Source organism: Manacus vitellinus, unplaced genomic scaffold, assembly GCF_001715985.3.
Source record: "Manacus vitellinus isolate BGI_N305 unplaced genomic scaffold, ASM171598v3 scaffold_74_pilon, whole genome shotgun sequence".
NCBI lineage: Eukaryota > Metazoa > Chordata > Aves > Passeriformes > Pipridae > Manacus > Manacus vitellinus.
In genome coordinates, this window is record NW_021940780.1 from 1,531,962 (window position 1) to 1,551,320 (window position 19,359).

Consider the following 19,359-nt stretch of genomic DNA (forward strand, 5'->3'; position numbering starts at 1 on the left):
CAGCTGATTCTGGGATTCTATGAACACACCAGGAAAACAACTGCTCAGAGTCTGTACCAAGAGCAAGGAAGGACCTGGGACTGCTCCCGAGAGCTCTTTCTAACAAACTGAACAGCCCAGCACTTCTCAGGGGCAGCTTGAAACATTCTCTGCCAAGGAAATGTTTCACCTCCTGTTTCCTCCAGGAAATAAAGTCAACTGAAGGCCTGTCCTGCCCCCACATGGCTGGAGATCCCCCTTCCACATTCCCACTGCATGAAGGGGAGGCTTTTCCAGCCCCAGCCATGGGTTTGGGCTCTGCCATCGCCCTGTGAGTACCCAGATCCTCCAGCAGGAGCGAGGGACCCCCCAAATCCCACGGATGCTCTGCCTGCACCCACAAACAAAAATGGAACTTTGCCACCCAAGACCACCAGCAGGACTCAGCCTCTTTCAAGGTTTTCATTTCCAGCCTCCATGATCGTCACCCAATACCTGGTATGTTTCCACAGGTCTGTTTTCCATATTTAAATCCCAGATCTTCACTGACAGGTAATCTCTAGTCATCATATATCGACCACTATGGCTAAATTTGACATCAGATATGGAAGAGATGATTTCAGAGAAGAACGATCTGTTGCTAGGATCTTCTGGCTCTTCAAACACTGTGTAAAAACGAGACAGGCATTTCAAGAGTAAATTTGTGTCTCTTCAATTCAAGATACACCCAAATTAGATTAACGTTTCCTCAACAAGCTTTCCACACTGGGCTACTCTGTGTTATATAAAACAGCTTTAGGGAGAAACCCTTATAATACAGTTGCCATACTCTGAAATTCATTTCACTTATCAAGGTCAGGTTCTAAACAAGCAAATTACTTGTTAATATGTGAAATCTTCACTCATTTGTGCAAGATTTCCAGCATCAAGTGGTATTTGACTCTGAAGTCTGCAGTGTCTACACTGACTCCCCAGCTGAAGCTGCTACTCATCTTATTTGAGTGCTGTGTCCAGCTCTGGGCCCTCAGCTCAGGAAGGACATGGAGGGGCTGGAGCAGGGCCAGAGAAGGGCAACAAGGCTGGGGAAGGGACTGGAGCACAAGTGCTGTGAGGAGAGGCTGAGGGAGCTGGGGGGGCTCAGCCTGGAGAAGAGGAGGCTCAGGGGAGACCTCCTCACTCTCTGCAACTCCCTGCCAGGAGGGGGGAGCCAGGGGGGGTTGGTCTCTTTTCCCAGGCAACCATCAGCAAGACAAGAGGGCTGGGTCTGCAGCTGTGCCAGGGGAGGGTTAGGTTGGAGATCAGGAAGAATTTCTTTGCAGAGAGGGTGCTCAGCCATTGGAATGGGCTGCCCAGGGAAGGGGGGGATTCTCCATCCCTGGAGGTTTTTAAGCAGAGACTGGATGTGGCATCAGTGCCATGGGCTGGGAACCACGGCGGGGTTGGATCAAGGGTTGGACTGGATGATCTGGGAGGTCCCTTCCAACCCAGCTGATTCTGGGATTCTGTGATTCACTACTTTGGCCAAATACGAATCTAAATTTCAGATTTATTTAGATTTTGTACCCCACAGAAATCCAATATGAACACACCCCCACCCTCCAGCCAGATGTCCCACTGCCCATGAGACACTGCAAAGGGGTGAAGACTCACACTTTGAGTGTCTGTCACAGAGAGCTGAGGCCCTCATGTCGCAGAGGCGGATGGTGCCTTTACTGCTGCTGTACACGAAGGTGCTGCAGCTGTTGGGGTGGAACTCGGCGGCCGTGATCACCTCCGTGAGCTCCTCCATGTTGGCAGGCTTGATATCTACAATGTCTGCAGCACCCTGATAAGGAATCTGCTCTGCTCTGCACAAGGGATTTGGGATTTTTCAGCTTGAAATGTATTCAGCAAACCTCTGCCGGGCCTGAGGAACCCGGTCATAAACCGGGTAAAAGTTAAAATCTATTTGCCTGGAAAGCAAAATGGTAACATCACATTCTCCATCAGTTTGAAGTTAATTCTTTTAACAGCAAAACCTTCTTCATTTCTGCCCCACTGCAGCAGTAATTAGTTCTGTGCTACGGATTATTGCCCAAGTTTTTCATACAGAACTTAATTTTGCTTAAATTCTAAGTACACTGTTACCTTATAATTAAAAACATAGCACAGGTTGCCCAAAGAAGCTGTGGCTGCTCCATCCCTGGAAGTGTCCACGGCCAGGTTGGAGCAACCTGGGCTAGTGGAAGGTGTCCCTGCCCATGGCAGGGGGTGGAACAAGGTGATCTCTAGGCTCCCTTCCAACTCAAACCATTCCATGATTTCCTTGTGCTCTCCAAAAGCCCCCACAATTACCAAGGAGAAATAACATGGAGAAAACATGCTACACAAAACACTTCTCATGAAAGCAAATAAAATCCAACAGTTTCCTTGTTCCCACCCCACCAAACAATGGCCAAAGGATACTAAAACTCCTGTCTGTGATTTCTAGGTGCCACAGGTTGATCCGCAGGTCGTCTGCAGACAAATACGTTTCATAATCACTATTGATGGAGATGGAATTGATGTGATACGTGTGAGCATTGGCAAATATCCTCCGGGGACTGGCTTCCACCATGAGGTCCATGGGCCTGAACACTGGCACCTGCAACACACACAGCAAGGCAGGTTGGAGGGGTGAACACACCACCAACACCAGCACCTAAAATCACAGTCCTTCCACACACCCAGCTGGCTGAAATATCTCAAAAGTACCTCAGAAAGTAAATATTTCTGTGGTATCACAGAAAAATTAAGGCTCTGATGGGGCAGTTACTCCCTGGTCTGTGCTGGGGGAGGGAGAGAGGAATGACCTGAACGTGGCCGGTCCAGAGTGAACGACTCACCCGTAGTGTTGTAACTGTAGTAGGATCCCTATACCGTCCATCTTCCTCCTTTAAATTATAACCCTCTGGTCTTTTGTCCCTTTCACTGATTTTCCATAACTTTATTGTTTTATCTGAAATGAAAACAGGCACAGTTTTAAAATGGGGGCTGTGGCAGAGACACCAGTTGTCACCGCTGATGCCTTCGAACAAGACAAGGCCGCCCACGAGCACCAAAAAAGACAAAAATGCTGCTTGGGGAAAACAAGGCAAGATAAAAAGCATTAAAAAACCTCCTCCACGGTTTGTTCTTTTTATAAGAGAAGTTAGAGCCAAGTTTCATTTAGGACAGGGATTGTCATGAATAATGTAAGCTCTGGCACAGGGACTCACACACATGAAGGTGCTGAGCGGTGCTGGGTGAAGCCCCTGGGCTATAAAGCAACCAAATCCCAAATCCCCCACCCTGTGCCCAGGGAAGCCAAAAGAGCCACAACCCCAGATACTTGCATTTAAACCCAGCTTGATTCCAGCCTTTTGGCAGTGGAGAGGGTTAGACCCAATCCTAACAGCAAACCTACAAAATAACACACGACCACGGCAAATAAAGTCACAACTTACCATTTGTAGACAATAAAAACTGAGCAGCATTTTTCTGGGGTAACCACCTAATTTTGTTGATCTTCTCTTCAATTTCTAAACTTTTCAAGTAGTCAAACTCTGGTTCATGGCTTTGAAAGGTACTGTAAACATTGTATTCTCCCCTACTGTGAGACTGGGTTTTGTTCTAAAAAGAGAATTAAATGATCAAGTTACATATGCAATGGACAGAGTATGCTTTGCAAGGCTGATTTATTTTAACAAGTCTGTAGAATAGACAAACACAGGATTATCTCTCTTGCAAGAATTTGATTAGGGTTTCTACTATTTTGGCTAAGAAAACCTCAGAGAAGAAACAGTTATTGCAGCAACTTGTGATTCCTAAAGTTTCCAGAAATTCCCCTAGGCCACGTGAATATCCAGCAAGTTCTCATATCAATTCCAAGAAGCTGAATATAAAAACTATTTTTGCCTACACATTTTCTTTACAAACAAACAAACAAATAAACAAACAAAAATCTTCATTATTCTCTCACATCTTTAATTTTTCCACCTTGGCTTTTTTAAGGAGAATATTCCTTCCCCTACTACCCAGACACACATATGGCAGATCTACTCAGTGAGTACGTTCAGCTCTCCAGGCACACTATGGAAATCCCACATGTCACCTCTAAATTTGTACCAGCAGCTCCACTATTCTGGTTTATAATCCCCACGTTCCCTGAGAGCTTCTAAACTGTTTAAGAAGCTTTTTTCTTCCTCATTCTAGAAGGGGAAAAAAAAAACCACCTTAACACCTCTGCTGAATACATCTCTGACGCTGGAGTCACCCCTGCAAGGTGGAAATGCTTGGAAAACCAAAATCCACCCAGATTTGCATGATCCCCTCTCCAAAAGCTGTGGTTTAGACTGCACTGCATGGACTGAACCTTCAATTCCCTGCCATGGATGATGGAAAACTGGAGCCATTTGTGCCCCAGCGCTCCCCAGGGGCACCTGAACTGGGCTGGAGCTGAATTCAGTGATTTATTCCTGTCCCACCCACTGCAGGGATTGCACCATCAGATGCCTTTGCTGTGATAGCTGCTCTTGACTGGGGACTTTGCTCCTTCCTCCTCCTGTGTCTCATGTCCTCTGCTCCTTTCAGCCCTCAGGACCTCCCCCAAACAACACATCTGTCACATTCCTCCCATGGTTTTCTGCTGCTTCATCCCCTGAGAGCTGTCAGGAATTCTGACACTTCAAAATAAGCTGAGGGGGGAGGGAAAAAGTGGACAAAATGCTTAGAAATCAAATTTGGCACTGGAATTCTGCACCACACCTCTCCCTTCCAGGCTTTCCCACCCTGGAGAACGGAAAGGACTTTGTTCCAAGTCTCAGTTAGAACTAACAAGTGGAGCTGGGTCGCTGCAGGGAAAGGAAATCCATTGTGCTGTAGGAAATGCCTTAGGAAATTCAGGCAACTTTCCTTCAATTCCATGCTTACCATAATGATGGAGGCCTAAATAGTCTGTGTGTGTATTCTAGTAAAACTCCACAGGAGCAGAATAATACCTAAAGCCAATAATATATGAAATCCATCCTGGGGAGAAAAGCAAAATCTAAAAACTATCTCATGGTGCTCAAAGCAAAAAAAATCAAACAAGAAGAGGTGTTGGCCCCAGTGCCTGATGTTAAAATGCAACTGAGGTAATTACAGGCTGCCCACGCAAATTCCTGCCCAGTTTCTGTGAGATCCACACTCATTTCCTGCCTGGTGCTGCTCTGATGTCACTGCCTGCCACATTCCAGCCCGGAGGTGGCACCACTTTGGCAGTGGGTAAAGTCCCACAGGTTTGTACAGCTCTGTGCTCTGGCAGTGTTGCAGGTGTGGCCTGCAAAGCCCTGGAATGCAGCAGCACAGAAAGGGGCACAGAAATCCAAGTTAAATACTCGTATTTTAGGTACTTTCACATATAAAACCTGCTCCAGACAGGTGTGTGTGTGGCAGAGCTAACTACAGGCAATCAAGTCCCTGCTGTCCATTCCCTAAAAAGTCCAGCAGTCAAATTATGCCAAAAATAATCCTGTGCAACTTAATGTGCCAACCCAGGTGGTTCTTCCCACAGCTGGATCCCAGATCAGAAGGATGGGAGCCAGGGGTTCCACACCAAAAAACAAGGAGTGCCTCAGACACAGCTCACTGGAACAGGCAATGAGCTCTGAGTTACATTAAAACACCCTTAAAGGAATCAAGTTAAAACTCAAAAGAGTTGAAAAATAATTAAAAAAAAACAATAGAAAGAAAACAACAAAAAGCCACCAAACACCGGAGGAGCTGGGCAGGGCAGGGCAGCCCCCACTAGATGTCAGCACTGACCGAGGGGATTTACTGGGATCGGGAAGGTGCCATTCCCACGGGCCAGCACGGACCAACTTCTGCTGGGAATTCCTGCGGGTTGGGATTTTTGGGATTGAAACTGAATGAACCACTAAGGAAAAAGCAACAGCCTGACGTTTCTGGGCAGGGGGGTGACATCTCCCTGGAATATCCTGCATTATCCTCTCCCTGGAATACATTCTAACCAAAACAACTTCCAACCTCAGCCTTAGTTTAAAAAAAAAAAACCAGGCACTCCAGCTCATCTTCTCACCTCCAACATGGGATTAGAGCCCAAAGATCAAAGGAACAAGGGTTAAATGAGAAGATCCCTTTGCTGTTATGGTTATGTGAGTTTACCTGACTGATATCAGAATGGAAAAGGACATCTGAGGTCACAGCCACACACTTGCTTAAGGGTTACTTTTAATTTCCCCAGCTCCAGTGAAATCTGAAATCATCATCCCAGCCAGGCAGAGCCATTGGAAGAACCAACTTCAGCTCCCTCAAGGCCCTTCCTGTCCTACCCCCACTTTCTGGTTTTCACTTTACACATTCTTTAGACCACATGAAGAGTGTATAAAATAATTTCTATTCCTGTCACAAAGTTCTCAATCATTTCTTTACTCTTAAATGTCATTATTTTCATGACTCCTGACACAGACATTCACTTTGTCTACAGTGTTTTATAAAAGCATGCTCCTTTTCTTTAAGAAGGGAATGGATAAGAACAGAACATTCAATATGGTGTAATTAGACAGACTCACCTCCTGCTCCTGCTGAAAGATGACAACTCTCCCTCCCTTGTCTCCTGTTGCTAACAACTCTCCAGAATGGTTAAATTCTACTGTAGAAATTATATCCGCTGCAGAAAAACAGAAATAAACCCCCCCAGTTGATAATTCTTCTCATTACCAAGTGACCAAGAAAACTATGACAAGTGTAAGAGAAAATCCATACTTTAAGGATATTTGTATTATAAAATGCAAATCATTTCTTTTAAAATAGAGCAGTCATTTTTTAAACTTTACATTTGAAAAGCAGTAAGAGTTCACCATGCTAGAGTTAAAGGCTTACTGTTCTGCATTACTTGGTTTTTAAAGGTTTTATATCTTGTTATATTTTCTGCTATGACTGTACTTCAGCTGTACCAGCACAGAGAAACTGTGTACATAAATATTCCTACCTTTATTTTCCCAGTTATTCCTGATAGAGGATTTAAATACAATCATTACCCACATGATCTTAAAGCATCTTTTTTTTTTTTTTTTAAGGATTCTATACACATTTGACAACTTAAGGGCAAAAGGTATCAGGGTAGAGAAGTTCAGACATCAGTGTCCAAGGAACAAACAGGTACAGAAAACTGGGAAATAAACTCATCAGTCTCTGAAAAACTTAAGTATTTATTCCGGATGAGGAAAGTTTGCATGACCACAAGTATTTTTATCAGTGCTAAAATTAAACAGTGATATACACAGACAAGAAGAGCAATCCCTAATATCAAACTGAGCTGTTCCCACAGCAAAAAGGACAAGTTACAATCACAATTCCCATTTCCAGGTGCACACCTTGCCCCTCGTACTCTCCAGTACAGAATCAGAAGCCAAACCATTTTTCAAACACCAGACTGCAACACAACAATATAAACCTCATTTCCTGCAGGAGAAACTACCTGAGAGTTTTTCCACACACAAGTCTTCAGGGGACTTTACTCCCACAGCAGTCAAACGGAGATAAACAGTATTTCCTACAGGGTGGTTTCCTTATATAATCTCCATCTCAAAACATTTCATTCACAGCATTTTAGAGTTACAAAAGGTTGGTATCTGCTCAACTTGGAGCTGAACCACAGCTCCACTGTGCCCTGTTATGTCCCATTAAAGCTTAAACTGCCCCAGCCACCTCCTGCCGTGGTTATCTGCTCAAAAATGGATTTAAATTCCCCAAGAACACGGAGTTAAGGATAAAAATATGATATCACCTTGCACACAGATAAAGCAGGGTCCAGATCTCACACAGAAAAACTGGGATCTGGGGGCACATCCTTTCCCCCTGGAAGGCAGTGGTTACCTCAGCCAGCCCTTCATTTGTCATGTATTTGTGCCCCAGATGAAGTGATTTCTCTCCCATCTGTGGGGCTGCAGAGCACTCAGCTGAAGAGCTGCCATTAAATATGGACCTTTCACAGGTGAAAGGGGTATAAAGAATTAATCAAAGCCAGCAAAAGAATGAAGTGCAAACAAAAAATCTCATTTAGACTATGCCACACAATGCAAACCACATCCTTCTCTTTTCCAGTGGTAACTGTAATTCCTGTAGGATTGTTTCAGTCCTGCAGCACCACAACAGCAAAGGGGCATCCCCAGCCTTGCTGCCTCCTCCCTGTGTCCCTGCTGTTTGTGCTCCAGCCTCCAAGTGGGAGCTGCAAACACGGAGCTGCTCCACATGCTGCTGAGTGCTCCTAACCCATCCCTTCCCAATGCTGATCAGTGCTCCTAACCCATCCCATCCCTTCCCAACACTGCTGAGTGATCCTAACCCATCCCTTCCTAACCCATCCCTTCCCAACACTGCTGAGTGCTCCTAACCCATCCCTTCCCAATGCTGATCAGTGCTCCTAACCCATCCCTTCCCATGGCTGCTGAGTGCTCCCAACCCATCCCTTCCCATCCTGAGTGCTCCCAACCCATCCCCTCCTAACCCATCCCTTCCCAAGGCTGCTGAGCGCTCCCAACCCATCCCTTCCCACTGCCCAGAGTGCAGGGGAGGGGTATTTAGGGGAGCAGCAGATCTCCAGTGTCCACTGTCACCACCCCCTGGCCTCTGGACACATGGGGCATTCATTTCAATGCCCTTTTTCCCCAGCAGCAGCATGGGAGATAAAGAACCATTAACAAGCCCTTCTGTGATGCCACCCCCCTCCCTGGACACGGTGACACAGCCCCATGTGCTGTCAACACTGCCACAGCTCCCCCTGCCCTGCACCTCTGGCTCTCTGCTCCCCTCAAGCACCTCCAGACACCTTGGACACCAAGATGCCCCCGTGACACTGCGAGTGTGGAGGTTTTAAAGCACCACAGGGCAGCAGCAAACACACAAAATTAAGGTTATGATTCTGACAGAAACAAAAAACAGGGCAGAAATGTGTATTTCCATTCTTGCAGTGCACCTGCACCAAGTCTCTCCCTCTTGCATCACTTGGGTCCCACAGCTCAGGGGTTACTACAGCACTTACAAATACTTCTTTGCACAGATCTATACATTTGGCCTTTGGTCCCACATAAATATCCCTTTATAGCACTTACTGTTGTAGAAACACTTCTGAGACTACTAAAGACTTCCAAATAATGGCTTTCAGTGACCTGAAAGCAAATGGGTGGCAGGGTGGGAATCACCTGCACAACCTGAAATCCATTTATGAGGGAAAATGTTTTGCATCAGGTCGAGCAAAACACTCTGAAAACACAGAGCTACTACACAGCTGTACCCTGACCTCAAAGAAATGGAACTCTACAGCCAAATCAAGCCACTGATCCCCAAAATCTCAAACTGCCAAGAGAGGCTTTGGTCTCTGAGCCATCAGCACATGGAGACAGGGCAGAGTCTGCTTTCCCTGCAGTCATCCAAAGCTCCTGACAGCCCTCCCAGACACAGCAGCTACAGCCCAGTGAAGGTTTCTTTTCCTTCTGCACATCATCTGTATTTTCCCAACCTGCTCTAAGCTTTTTATGTATCCCTTCAGTGAGACATCTTCACTTTTGAAGTGCTCCGACAAAAATCAGACCCACCAGCAAGGATCAGACACTTCACTGGGTTCAAGCACGACTGGATTTGTCCATGGCAGACACAGAGGCAGGAATCTGAGGAACCAAAGGAACTAAAACAAGGGGACAGGGAAAGGGAAGGGGGAAAGACACTTCTCTCAAAGCTTAAGTAAGGCCCTGAGGCCACTGAGCCAGTACAGTGGGAAGGTGACCAGTTCAAAGGAAGAAAAAGCAAATTCTGGTGTTCAAAGACAGATGAATAAAGGAATCCAACAGGAATAAAGGAATCCAACAGGAATAAAGGAATCCAACAGGAATAAAGGAATCCAACAGGAATAAAGGAATCCAACAGGAATAAAGGAATCCAACGGGAATAAAGGAATCCAACGGGAATAAAGGAATCCAACAGGAATAAAGGAATCCAACAGGAATAAAGGAATCCAACAGATCTCCAATGCCTTTTGCCCTGTTAAAAGCCATGTCTGAAACAAGAAGAACTTAGTGACAGGTATTCAGTGACCTTCCCCACTGCCCAGTGAGTGCAGAACCAGAACCACACACGCACTGGCACCAGTAAGATCCCCAAATATCACAGCAAGGGTTGGGCTGAAGTTTTATTCCATGGAAGAAGGGAATAAAACAGCTCCATCAATCCAAACAATACTGTAATCCAATGACTTGGTTCCAGAAGGCCCATCACAAACCTGAAAAGCAATTCTGTATTAAATTTGTTTCCAATAATAGAATAAAAGGGATTTTATTAGTAGAGAAGAGGCTATCTATTTTAATGTACCATGAACTTTATATAAACTCTGCTTATAAAACATGCTTGGTAGGCAAAACATGTCACCTACTCTCCAGCAGAGAGTCAATCATGGCAGGAACAAAGAGAGTCTTTATTCCACCAGACCTAAAAGGTTTCTGTGCAAGTTTTGGGACTCATGTTGATCTGCTGCCTAAGCAGAGAGCAAGTAAATCAGTGTGTTTACACAAGTGGAGCAAACTCCTGATGTTTCCAAGGACTGAACAAAGAATTGTAGTCTTTAAAAAGCATTTTAGGACTTCTTTCATTGTTTATACACCTTCCCAGTGGCTCAAAATACCATTTCTGGAATTTTCCAAAGGAGCAACTCCAATCTCATCCATAATGTAGAGAAGTTACTTAGGATGGTAATTCTGTCCTGAAAACACAATTCACTGGCCTCATGCAGAGCCCACTTCCTCAGTTTGCCAGCTCTAAGGGTAGAAGAAGCTTTTTTGATCCAACTAAACATCGACTGATCATTCCAAGGATACTTCAGAAACTGTATCCAACGGGAAACACTAAGAAACCCACTTTTAGGATTACTGTTAAAATCTAAGGAAGCTCAGAAAGCCTCAGAGTGAGGAAGCAGCACAGGAATGGATGAATTCAAAGCACAATTGCTGAGCATAGCTGAGCCATTCTTCCTAGATTGTCTCCAAAGAGAACAAGAGATCTCTCCAGGAGAATCTGCACACCTTAAAGTGCCTGGAAATCACTTGTGGATTGTTCCTTTCCAATCCAGGGCGAAGCAAAACCTCCCTGCTTCAGGCTCCTGAACAGATGCAGCTTCCAAAAACTCCAGGTCAAGTCACAGCTAATGACAGAAAATTGTGCCTTTTGATTGGGCTTTCTTGTTTCCAGTAGTGATTTTGTTGTGGAGCTACATGCTTCATTGTTGGGGAAAAAAAAATACAATGAAAAACACTGGAGAGAAAACAAAAGCTCTTCCAAGGCTTCAAATATTTGAAGCAGCTACACAATGCACTGAGTCATCCCACCAGCACCCCATTGTTTGGGATTTGGATTTACTACATTTATCAGGAGCCCTGATATATCGTGTATTAATCTCTGAAGGTAGACAGTGAGGTGTTAATCTCCAAGTGAACAGGAAGGCTGTTTAAATAAGATAAAGGAAGAGTGACCACACATGTGTGAGGCAGAGAAGAGCTCCCAGCCCAGGGTGCCACAAGTGCACACTCCTGGGGAGGAGCAGGACAGCCAAAGGGCAGCCACTGCTCGGTGCTGCTGGCATAAAAGAAAGCACCCTCTGCATTCCAGCCTCATCCCTAATTTATGGATGTGGAGAGGGGGAAGGGAACACCAGGACTGTGTGCTTCTAAGTTGCCATGACTGGTTTTACTATTGACTTCATTTCCCTTCTCTTCATTCACTTGCAAGAGCGATTCCCTGCATTCATTCCCAGCTCTCCAAGTGACTAGGCAACAAATCCAAAGGCAGCTGGGATAAGGCATTCCTACTGTTCAATCTACTGCTCAAGAGTCCTTCCAGAAGGCCTTTAAATAGATCTCTTCTCTACCAGGCACGGCATGAAAAATATATGAATTCCTCACACATATGGGGATGGGAAGAAATACATAGAAATACAGAAGAAAGAGGTTCTTACCCTTGGGGCAAAAATCCTCCCTCCTGGGCTGCCAGGCTTTGCCAGAGCCAGCTGGCTACTTGTTCTCTCCCAGGTCCCAGGCCTGGAATTGTGCTGCAGAGCTGCCCTCCTTAGCAGGGAGGGGAATTTGTGTGCTGGCCAAGGCTGTGCTCAGAGCTGCTGGCCCTGCCAGGGCAGAGCACAAACACAGGGGAGCCCAGGCTGCAGCTCCAGCAGGCAGGAATTAGGCTGGGTTTGTGGGGGAGCCCAGGCTGCAGCTCCAGCAGGCAGGAATTAGGCTGGGTCTGTTGGGGAGCCCAGGCTGCAGCTCCAGCAGGCAGGAATGAGCCTGGGTTTGTGGGGGAGCCCAGGCTGCAGCTCCAGCAGGCAGGAATGAGCCTGGGTTTGTGGGGGAGCCCAGGCTGCAGCTCCAGCAGGCAGGAATAAGCCTGGGTCTGCTGGCCTCTGTGAATCCAGGAGCTCTACAGAGAGGGAGGAAGGTTTACAGACTGTTCCCTGGCCTGTTCATTCCAAGAGCTCCAGGCCCTGGGATGCTGGAAGTGAAAAACACCCAGTCATCATACACTTGTCACTGAGCTGGGCTGGAAGCAGCTGGTGCTGTTTGGTGAAGATGCACTTCAGGGTTGGGACTCTCCCAGTTTCATCCCTATCTGTGTGTGACATACAGACAGCACTCTCCAAACACACAGAACTTCACATCTCAAATTCACTGCATCAATTACTCACCCAAATAACCAAACAAACACTGCCAAGCAGGCCTAACCCCCCTGCTTTCCCTCTATTTCCTACACTTCTCTATATTCCCATTTCTGTTCTTTTATTCACTTTCTTCTCCTTGCTCCAACTTTGCCAATCTTTGAGAAAAGATATCACTGGGCAAGTTCTAGTTCAACTTTGGACTCGGAAACCAGAGTGATTTACTTATCATCATCATTATTATTATTATTACACATTTTTTTTAACTTTTTATTTAGCTCCCTAAAATAAAAGTTGGACAATTCTTAATTGAGCTTTTCCTGTCATTTCCTAGGCCACATTAACATGCCTTCCTTGCTCCCAGGTAAGCAAGGAAGGAACTCCTCCAGAGTATCCTCAAGTGCCACATCCTTCTGAGATCACTCTTTGTGCTGTCACATCCATGTGTTAGCAATGACAGCAAGACCACTCTGTTATCAGCAGCCTTCAGAAGCAGGAGCTGGAATTCAGTCACTTTTTTGTAGTGGAAGGAGGAACTGGAGCCAAGGGAAAGAACCAGCGCTCCAAGACAACTATTCCATAGGATTTACAAGTATTAGGATGGCTTAGAACTTACAGATGCATTTATAACACGTTCTTAGATGGTTTAGAGATAATGCAACTTAATACTAAAGTTCAAAACAATGTTATTTAGTGGGTTTGCAAATTCATGCAAATCACTTTTTGTTAAAGCCTCGTGACTTCCTAGAAAACAAGAGCAAACTTCCATCCCCTCCCACTGCAATAACAGCAACAGCAGCCTGAAATCCTGTTGCCATCAGTTTTATGTAATAAGGTTGGTAATGCTCCTAAATAGCTTTACTGGGCTCAATGCTCAGAGCAGGATCCAACTCCAAATCCACCTGCCCTACGCAGCAAAGCTGCTCCTGCCTGCAAAGCCACGGGGAGAAGGTGGAACTGCAGAGAACAGGATTAGCACAGAAGTGACTCCCAAAACCTTTGGAGATTGGGATAGTAACAAATCCAAAGTATTTTACAAGGTGATAGTAAAGAAGAGAACAGAATCCCCATCTGTGAAAATCTCTCATCTGGAACAGCAGCTCCTCCAGCATCCAGAAATCTTTACGGGATCTCAAGTTAACTGTGTTATCAAAGCAACTTCCTCATTTAAACAAAGAACATATAAACATATAAACCAGAAACCCATATATTAAACATATAAACAATTCATAGAAAGCACAATCTATGTTCAGTATTACTATCTAAATTGTCCAGGGAGTAGCACACTGTGACTCCTGTTTGGCAAACAACTGCTGGGCATCGCTGGGCAGCTGCTTCAACATCTCCACTCAGGTCATGTTCCCAACACCTAATTCATCATTATTTCCCCCCATGGTCCATTTCTGGACCAATAAACGTGTGCAAGAACAGCAATTCTCAGAGGTAGCAGAAATCACTAGAGGGAACACTCTTCTGACACGTTTGACGCTGCCACCACCTCAAACTCCTGGGAGTGATCCCCAGCACATCTCAGTTCTGTTAAGCAACTTGTGTTTTGCTACCAGAGTTCACCAGGGCTCAACTGAAGGTATTAGATGAGCACATCTGCTGGGGGAAGCAAGGAATATGCTCAGGAGCAACCCCATCTCCACCAGCACAGTTGTATTTGCAGAAAGCTGCCGAGCCCACAACCAAAAAGCCAATTAACTGCCTTTCTGTCCGTATGTACAGGCTCCACCAGCTCCCACTACAACAGCTCCCTAAACAAGGTCAGGACTGGGCTTTGTGGAACAGAAAGGAAATGGATTTAAACCACAGACCCCTGGCTTCCTGCCTCCTCTATAGTAGGAAGCTCAGTCTCCAGCACACGGGCCTGTGAGCCACCTGTGGTGGCCGAGGGAAGCAGAGATGACAAAGGCAGAGCCCTCTGCAAACAGATGTCAGACCCTGCTGGGAACTGGGCTGTGCTTCTGACAGCAAACTGCCCTCAAGTTGGAGCTTTGGGTAAAGAAAGCATTCACACTGACAGACAGGGTGAGCCTGGAGAAGGAACTTGCACATCTTACATTGATTTGCCCCTGATCCACCCTGCAATACCTGACCACAGTTACTGGAACCACTGGGCTGGACCCCACTGCAGGTTTTATTCCCGCTCACCAAGTCTGGCACTGCATCCTGTAACTCTTTTTATGCCAACTTCATTGTAAACCTACAGAAAAACCCCACAGGGCCAGGATGAGTTAGATGGGAACAGTCCTGAACTGGCCCCTTGAAACCACTTCATCTGACGAGACAATGACACAGTTCTGGGGTTTTTAACCCCGAATAAGTTATTAATAAGTGTTTCCAAAATTACTGTGAAAAATCCCCTCATGTTAAACTCATAACAACAGCAGACAGAAGAATGTTCTCTCTATACAAACAAATGCAAAGCTGTTTGGTTTCTGGATAGAAACCATTAACCCTCCTCACCCTGATTAATTACTTTCTATTTTTAAACCTTAAGACAAGACATTACTGCGGTTCCTTTCAGAACACATGCACAGGAAACCAGCAGGCAAATTCCCTTCTTCTACCAGGTGAAAGAGAATAAATGGAATGAATTTAGTTCACCAGAAGCTGCAAACCAGAGTTCCCAGTACCTGCCTTGCCCTTAAGCTGGACATGATCTAGTTGGGAGAACAGAGGAAGTCTGAGCACATTCCGAGAAGCAGGAAAATAAACACAAAGAGCAGGTACAAACAGCCCAAGAAACTCCTGCTGACTGGGCTGCCCACACCCAGGCACTGCATATTTAACTAGTAAAGCTTAACTTGGCTCCAGCATCAGGTGATGTAAAGAATGGAACACACTGGAACCAGCTGTGGCCTTTGGTGCAGCTTCCAAACCCTCAGGATCTGCCTCCACCTTGTACCTCTGAGGGTGTGTTTTATACAAACACCTCAGCTCTTCCCATCCTGGAATTGAGGGGGTGTGTGTGTGTGTCTGAAGCTCCTTCCAGCCCTCCACAGCTCCAGGAGGCTGCCACTATCCCAGCAATTCCATGTGCACGACCAGCTCAACACAGAGCCATTTTTCAACTCAACACAAGCTGGATCAGCCTGCAAATACCCAAAACTCAATAACAGGGGATCATTTAACCCCTGACAAGAGTTCCCTCGAGTCTCCAGAGGCATCCTCTGCCTCCAAACCACAAACAGCACTGTCACAGTGCTTGGAGACACCACTCAGTTATTTTATTTTATCCAAACAGTTTCTGGGCTTTGCAACAGGCCCTGAAGTTTTCACTCGAGGAACAAACCGGATTAGGAAAGCAACAACTAAGTCAATTCTCCCTTTTTAAAATCTTCATTACCCAGGGTTAGAGAGTTTTCCCCCTGAAGAATACTGGGAATAATCTATTCAAACAAATGGGATTCCACCTGACTTTATTAGTACTGCAAACATGTTTATAAAGACTAACAGAGATGCACAAATACACAGGGGGCGTTTTACCAGGGACAGAAAGCAAATGATGAGCATTCAGTTCCCATCTCTTAATACACGTGCTTCCCAAACCCAAATATTCCTTAAAACATGACAGGAAGTGCCTATTTGCTTTTCCTAGTCACACTAATTCAGGTCTATTGTTGGCTGAAACAAAGGTCTTTCAACCTGCATCACCCGTTCCCAGGACATTTGACACCAGTTTATTAATATCATAAACACAAGAGGCCTGAGTGGCAGAAATCCAGCCCCAGCCCTGGTGCCCAGCTTGAATAACCTCAGAGAGGAGGGTGAATCTCTCACAGCTGTGGAACCACAACACTTATCCACAACTAGGAACAAGCAGTTAAAGTCACAACTTCTCTGTGAGCCTGTTCTTTGCAGCTACTGCAATATTATGGAACAATAATAAGGTTTTCTAAAATAAGTTTAATCTGTCCCCAGGCCTTTCCTCCTCCCTCCAACCAGAATTGTTCTGCTTTTAAATAAGAAAAGCAATCAACAGCAAATCCAGCATTTTTCAATGCTGGCCAGCTGCTGGATGTCAAAGTCACCATAGGGTTTTTTTTCTGAACATCACAAAATTCAGCTGCTGAGAGATTCCAGCCTCTGAAGCTTAAATCTATTTTCAGGTGGGGAAGAGGAAAAGAAGAGTGGCCTCCTACTGAGGATGTGTCACACTCGGTGTTGCATCAATTCCCTTTCAATCACAGTGAAAACTCCTCTTCACTCAGGGTTTAGGATTACCAAAAAAAGCCTGGGAGCAGTGGTTACCCAGAGGCTGGATAACATCACCTGCAGAGGCAATGCAATCCCTGAGGAGGGGTGGTTTGGATGTAAAACAGAAACATGAAGTACATAAAACACCCAAGTGACATCTGTGTTGTAATTCTTCAATTATTTGCTTTCAAGGCCTCAGCTATCAGATAAAAAGCCATCTGACATTCTGGATACCTGGCCTAGGTTTGCTTGTGTCCCATTCCCATCCCACACTACAGCAATTCCACCTCACCTGGAAAATTAAGTGTCCCTGATTAGATGCAAACAAAGTAGCCCAGAACCTCAGGCTGCCCTCCAGTGCCACAGAATTCTGGACACCAACAAAGTTTTTAACAGTCACAGGACCAAACCTTCCTTAAATCCACTGTAAAAGATGAAAACACACACAGTGTTCTTCGGTGCTGCAGCAATAAAACTCTCCCTAAAAGCAAATTTCTTGTATCCCCAAGTGAAATCTCAGCTAAAAGGTAAGAATATGAAGCCTGTGGTTTGTTTGGAGGGGGACTGGCAGGGTCAGGGTTCTGAAGGTTGTAATACAGAGTATTAAGTGTTACTGCAGACAGAGAGATAATTTGAGTAAATGACACAAGACAAAGAGCTTCCTCCCCTTGGAATTTTCCCATTTCAACCACACATTATCCCTTTAAACCAAGTTATTCCCCCAAGCAGCAGGTACACAATCCACACCAGCTCTGTTCCTTTCAGAAGGATCCATCCTATGATCCTGCTTTTCCTTTCTTTCAGCCAGCAAAACCTACACTGATTTGAGACAAAGATGACAGAATGGTTCAGTTCTATTTGTATTGTGCAGAATTTAGTTTGGGAGTTACTCATCATTTCTGTCCTTTGTACAACTGCATACAGATCATACATATCTAATTATAGGGGAACAAAATTAACTCCAGCAGGAACTTCATGCCCACAATGGCTTCAGCTGAGATCCCCTCAGGTATCTGAACATTCTGTCACCAGCACTCACAAAACTGAGGGACCTGTTGAGCAACATGAGGAGAATTCAGGCAAAAAGGCTTATAAATAACAGATTTGATTATCTCTCCTCAAACACAGCATTTGTCTGGTTTTTAATACTCTGGTACATGACTTGTTCCAATATATTTTCTGCTTGCAGAGCTTTAATTTACAGTCTATCATTAATAAAGCTACAGGAAAACTGATTTTGCATATCTAGTTTCCAAGAGAGTAACAACTCAATTTTAGCACTGCTGAGGGGAAAAATTCAGGTTTACTGATTTTCCAGAATAAATTTTATGTTGGAACAAGAGAAATTAAATGTCTGTTTGGGGAGAACAGCACTGCCACGTTGAAGCTCTTGAAAATGTTCCTGCTTACCTGGAGATAAAGGACATCCTATAAACCTATTAAGATCCAGGAGACCACAAACTCAAGCTCCCTGGAAAACCTGTATTCCCAGAGCTAAGTCACAGCACATCCTCACCAGGCTCCTCAAGGTTTATCCATAATGCCACACAAGTGCTCCATAATTCTCCTAAGCCAGGCTTTGGAATGCAGGTTATACAGAGGAATGAGGGTTTCCCAAAACACATTAAAAGAATTTGACTCAGTTTTATTCAAGCTTTAAAGCTTGATTTCTTCTCCCTGTGATAAATATGTGAGCAATGGATCTGTTTTCCAAACCCAGGCTCATTACCCTTGGTAGAAGAAGTGCTTTGCTGGATTGCTTGGTTGCTTTATTTATACTTCCATTTTCTTAGGGAGCTGCTCTCAATGTGCCTACAAGGAATGAAAAAGAATGTTCTGGAAATAAAAAAAAAATCTCAACGAGCTCAAAACACCATTGGCCTTAAAAAGGAGAAGGATCAGCAGGTAAGCTGTTCCCACCAAGAAAGATGGAGAGGGACTTTGGACAAGGAGATGGAGTGCCAGGACAAGGGGGAATGGCTTCCCACTGCCAGAGGGCAGGGATAGATGGGATATTGGGGAGGAATTGTTCCCTGGGAGGGTGAGGAGAGGCTGGGATAGGTGGGATATTAGGGAGGAATTGTTCCCTGGGAGGGTGGGGAGAGGCTGGGATAGGTGGGATATTGGGGAGGAATTGTTCCCTGGGAGGGTGGGGAGAGGCTGGGATGGAATTCCCACAGAAGCTGTGGCTGCTCCATCCCTGGAAGAGTCCAAGGCCAGGCTGGAGCGAGCTGGGTTAGTGGAAGGTGTCCCTGCCCATGGCAGGGGTGGCACTGGATTGTCCTTAATGTCCCTTCCAACCCAAATCCATGATTCTGTGATTCCAAGCTCCATCCAGCTCCCAGCACAGGCAGTGCCTCCCACAGGGATCACAGCTGATTCCATGTGTGCATCCCACACACACATTCCAGGGGCTCCTTCCCCAAAGGTGACTTCAGACATTCTGGCAGAAGGCTGTGGGCAGTGAAGCTCCCAGAGAT

The 19,359-nt window shown here is 45.4% G+C and overlaps 1 protein-coding gene across 1 annotated transcript in view; it reads right to left on the minus strand.

The window, feature by feature from the left end:
• Positions 1–19,359, minus strand: part of PPP2R2A (protein phosphatase 2 regulatory subunit Balpha) — a 34,190-nt gene that overhangs the window by 2,857 nt on the left and 11,974 nt on the right. The window contains exons 3-8 of the mRNA XM_029964552.1: positions 6,549–6,646; positions 3,444–3,609; positions 2,844–2,956; positions 2,425–2,602; positions 1,630–1,794; positions 468–644 (exon numbers count right to left, since the gene is read on the minus strand). Coding sequence (XP_029820412.1) covers positions 468–644; positions 1,630–1,794; positions 2,425–2,602; positions 2,844–2,956; positions 3,444–3,609; positions 6,549–6,646 — 897 coding nt within the window. The remainder of the gene's footprint in view (positions 1–467; positions 645–1,629; positions 1,795–2,424; positions 2,603–2,843; positions 2,957–3,443; positions 3,610–6,548; positions 6,647–19,359) is intronic.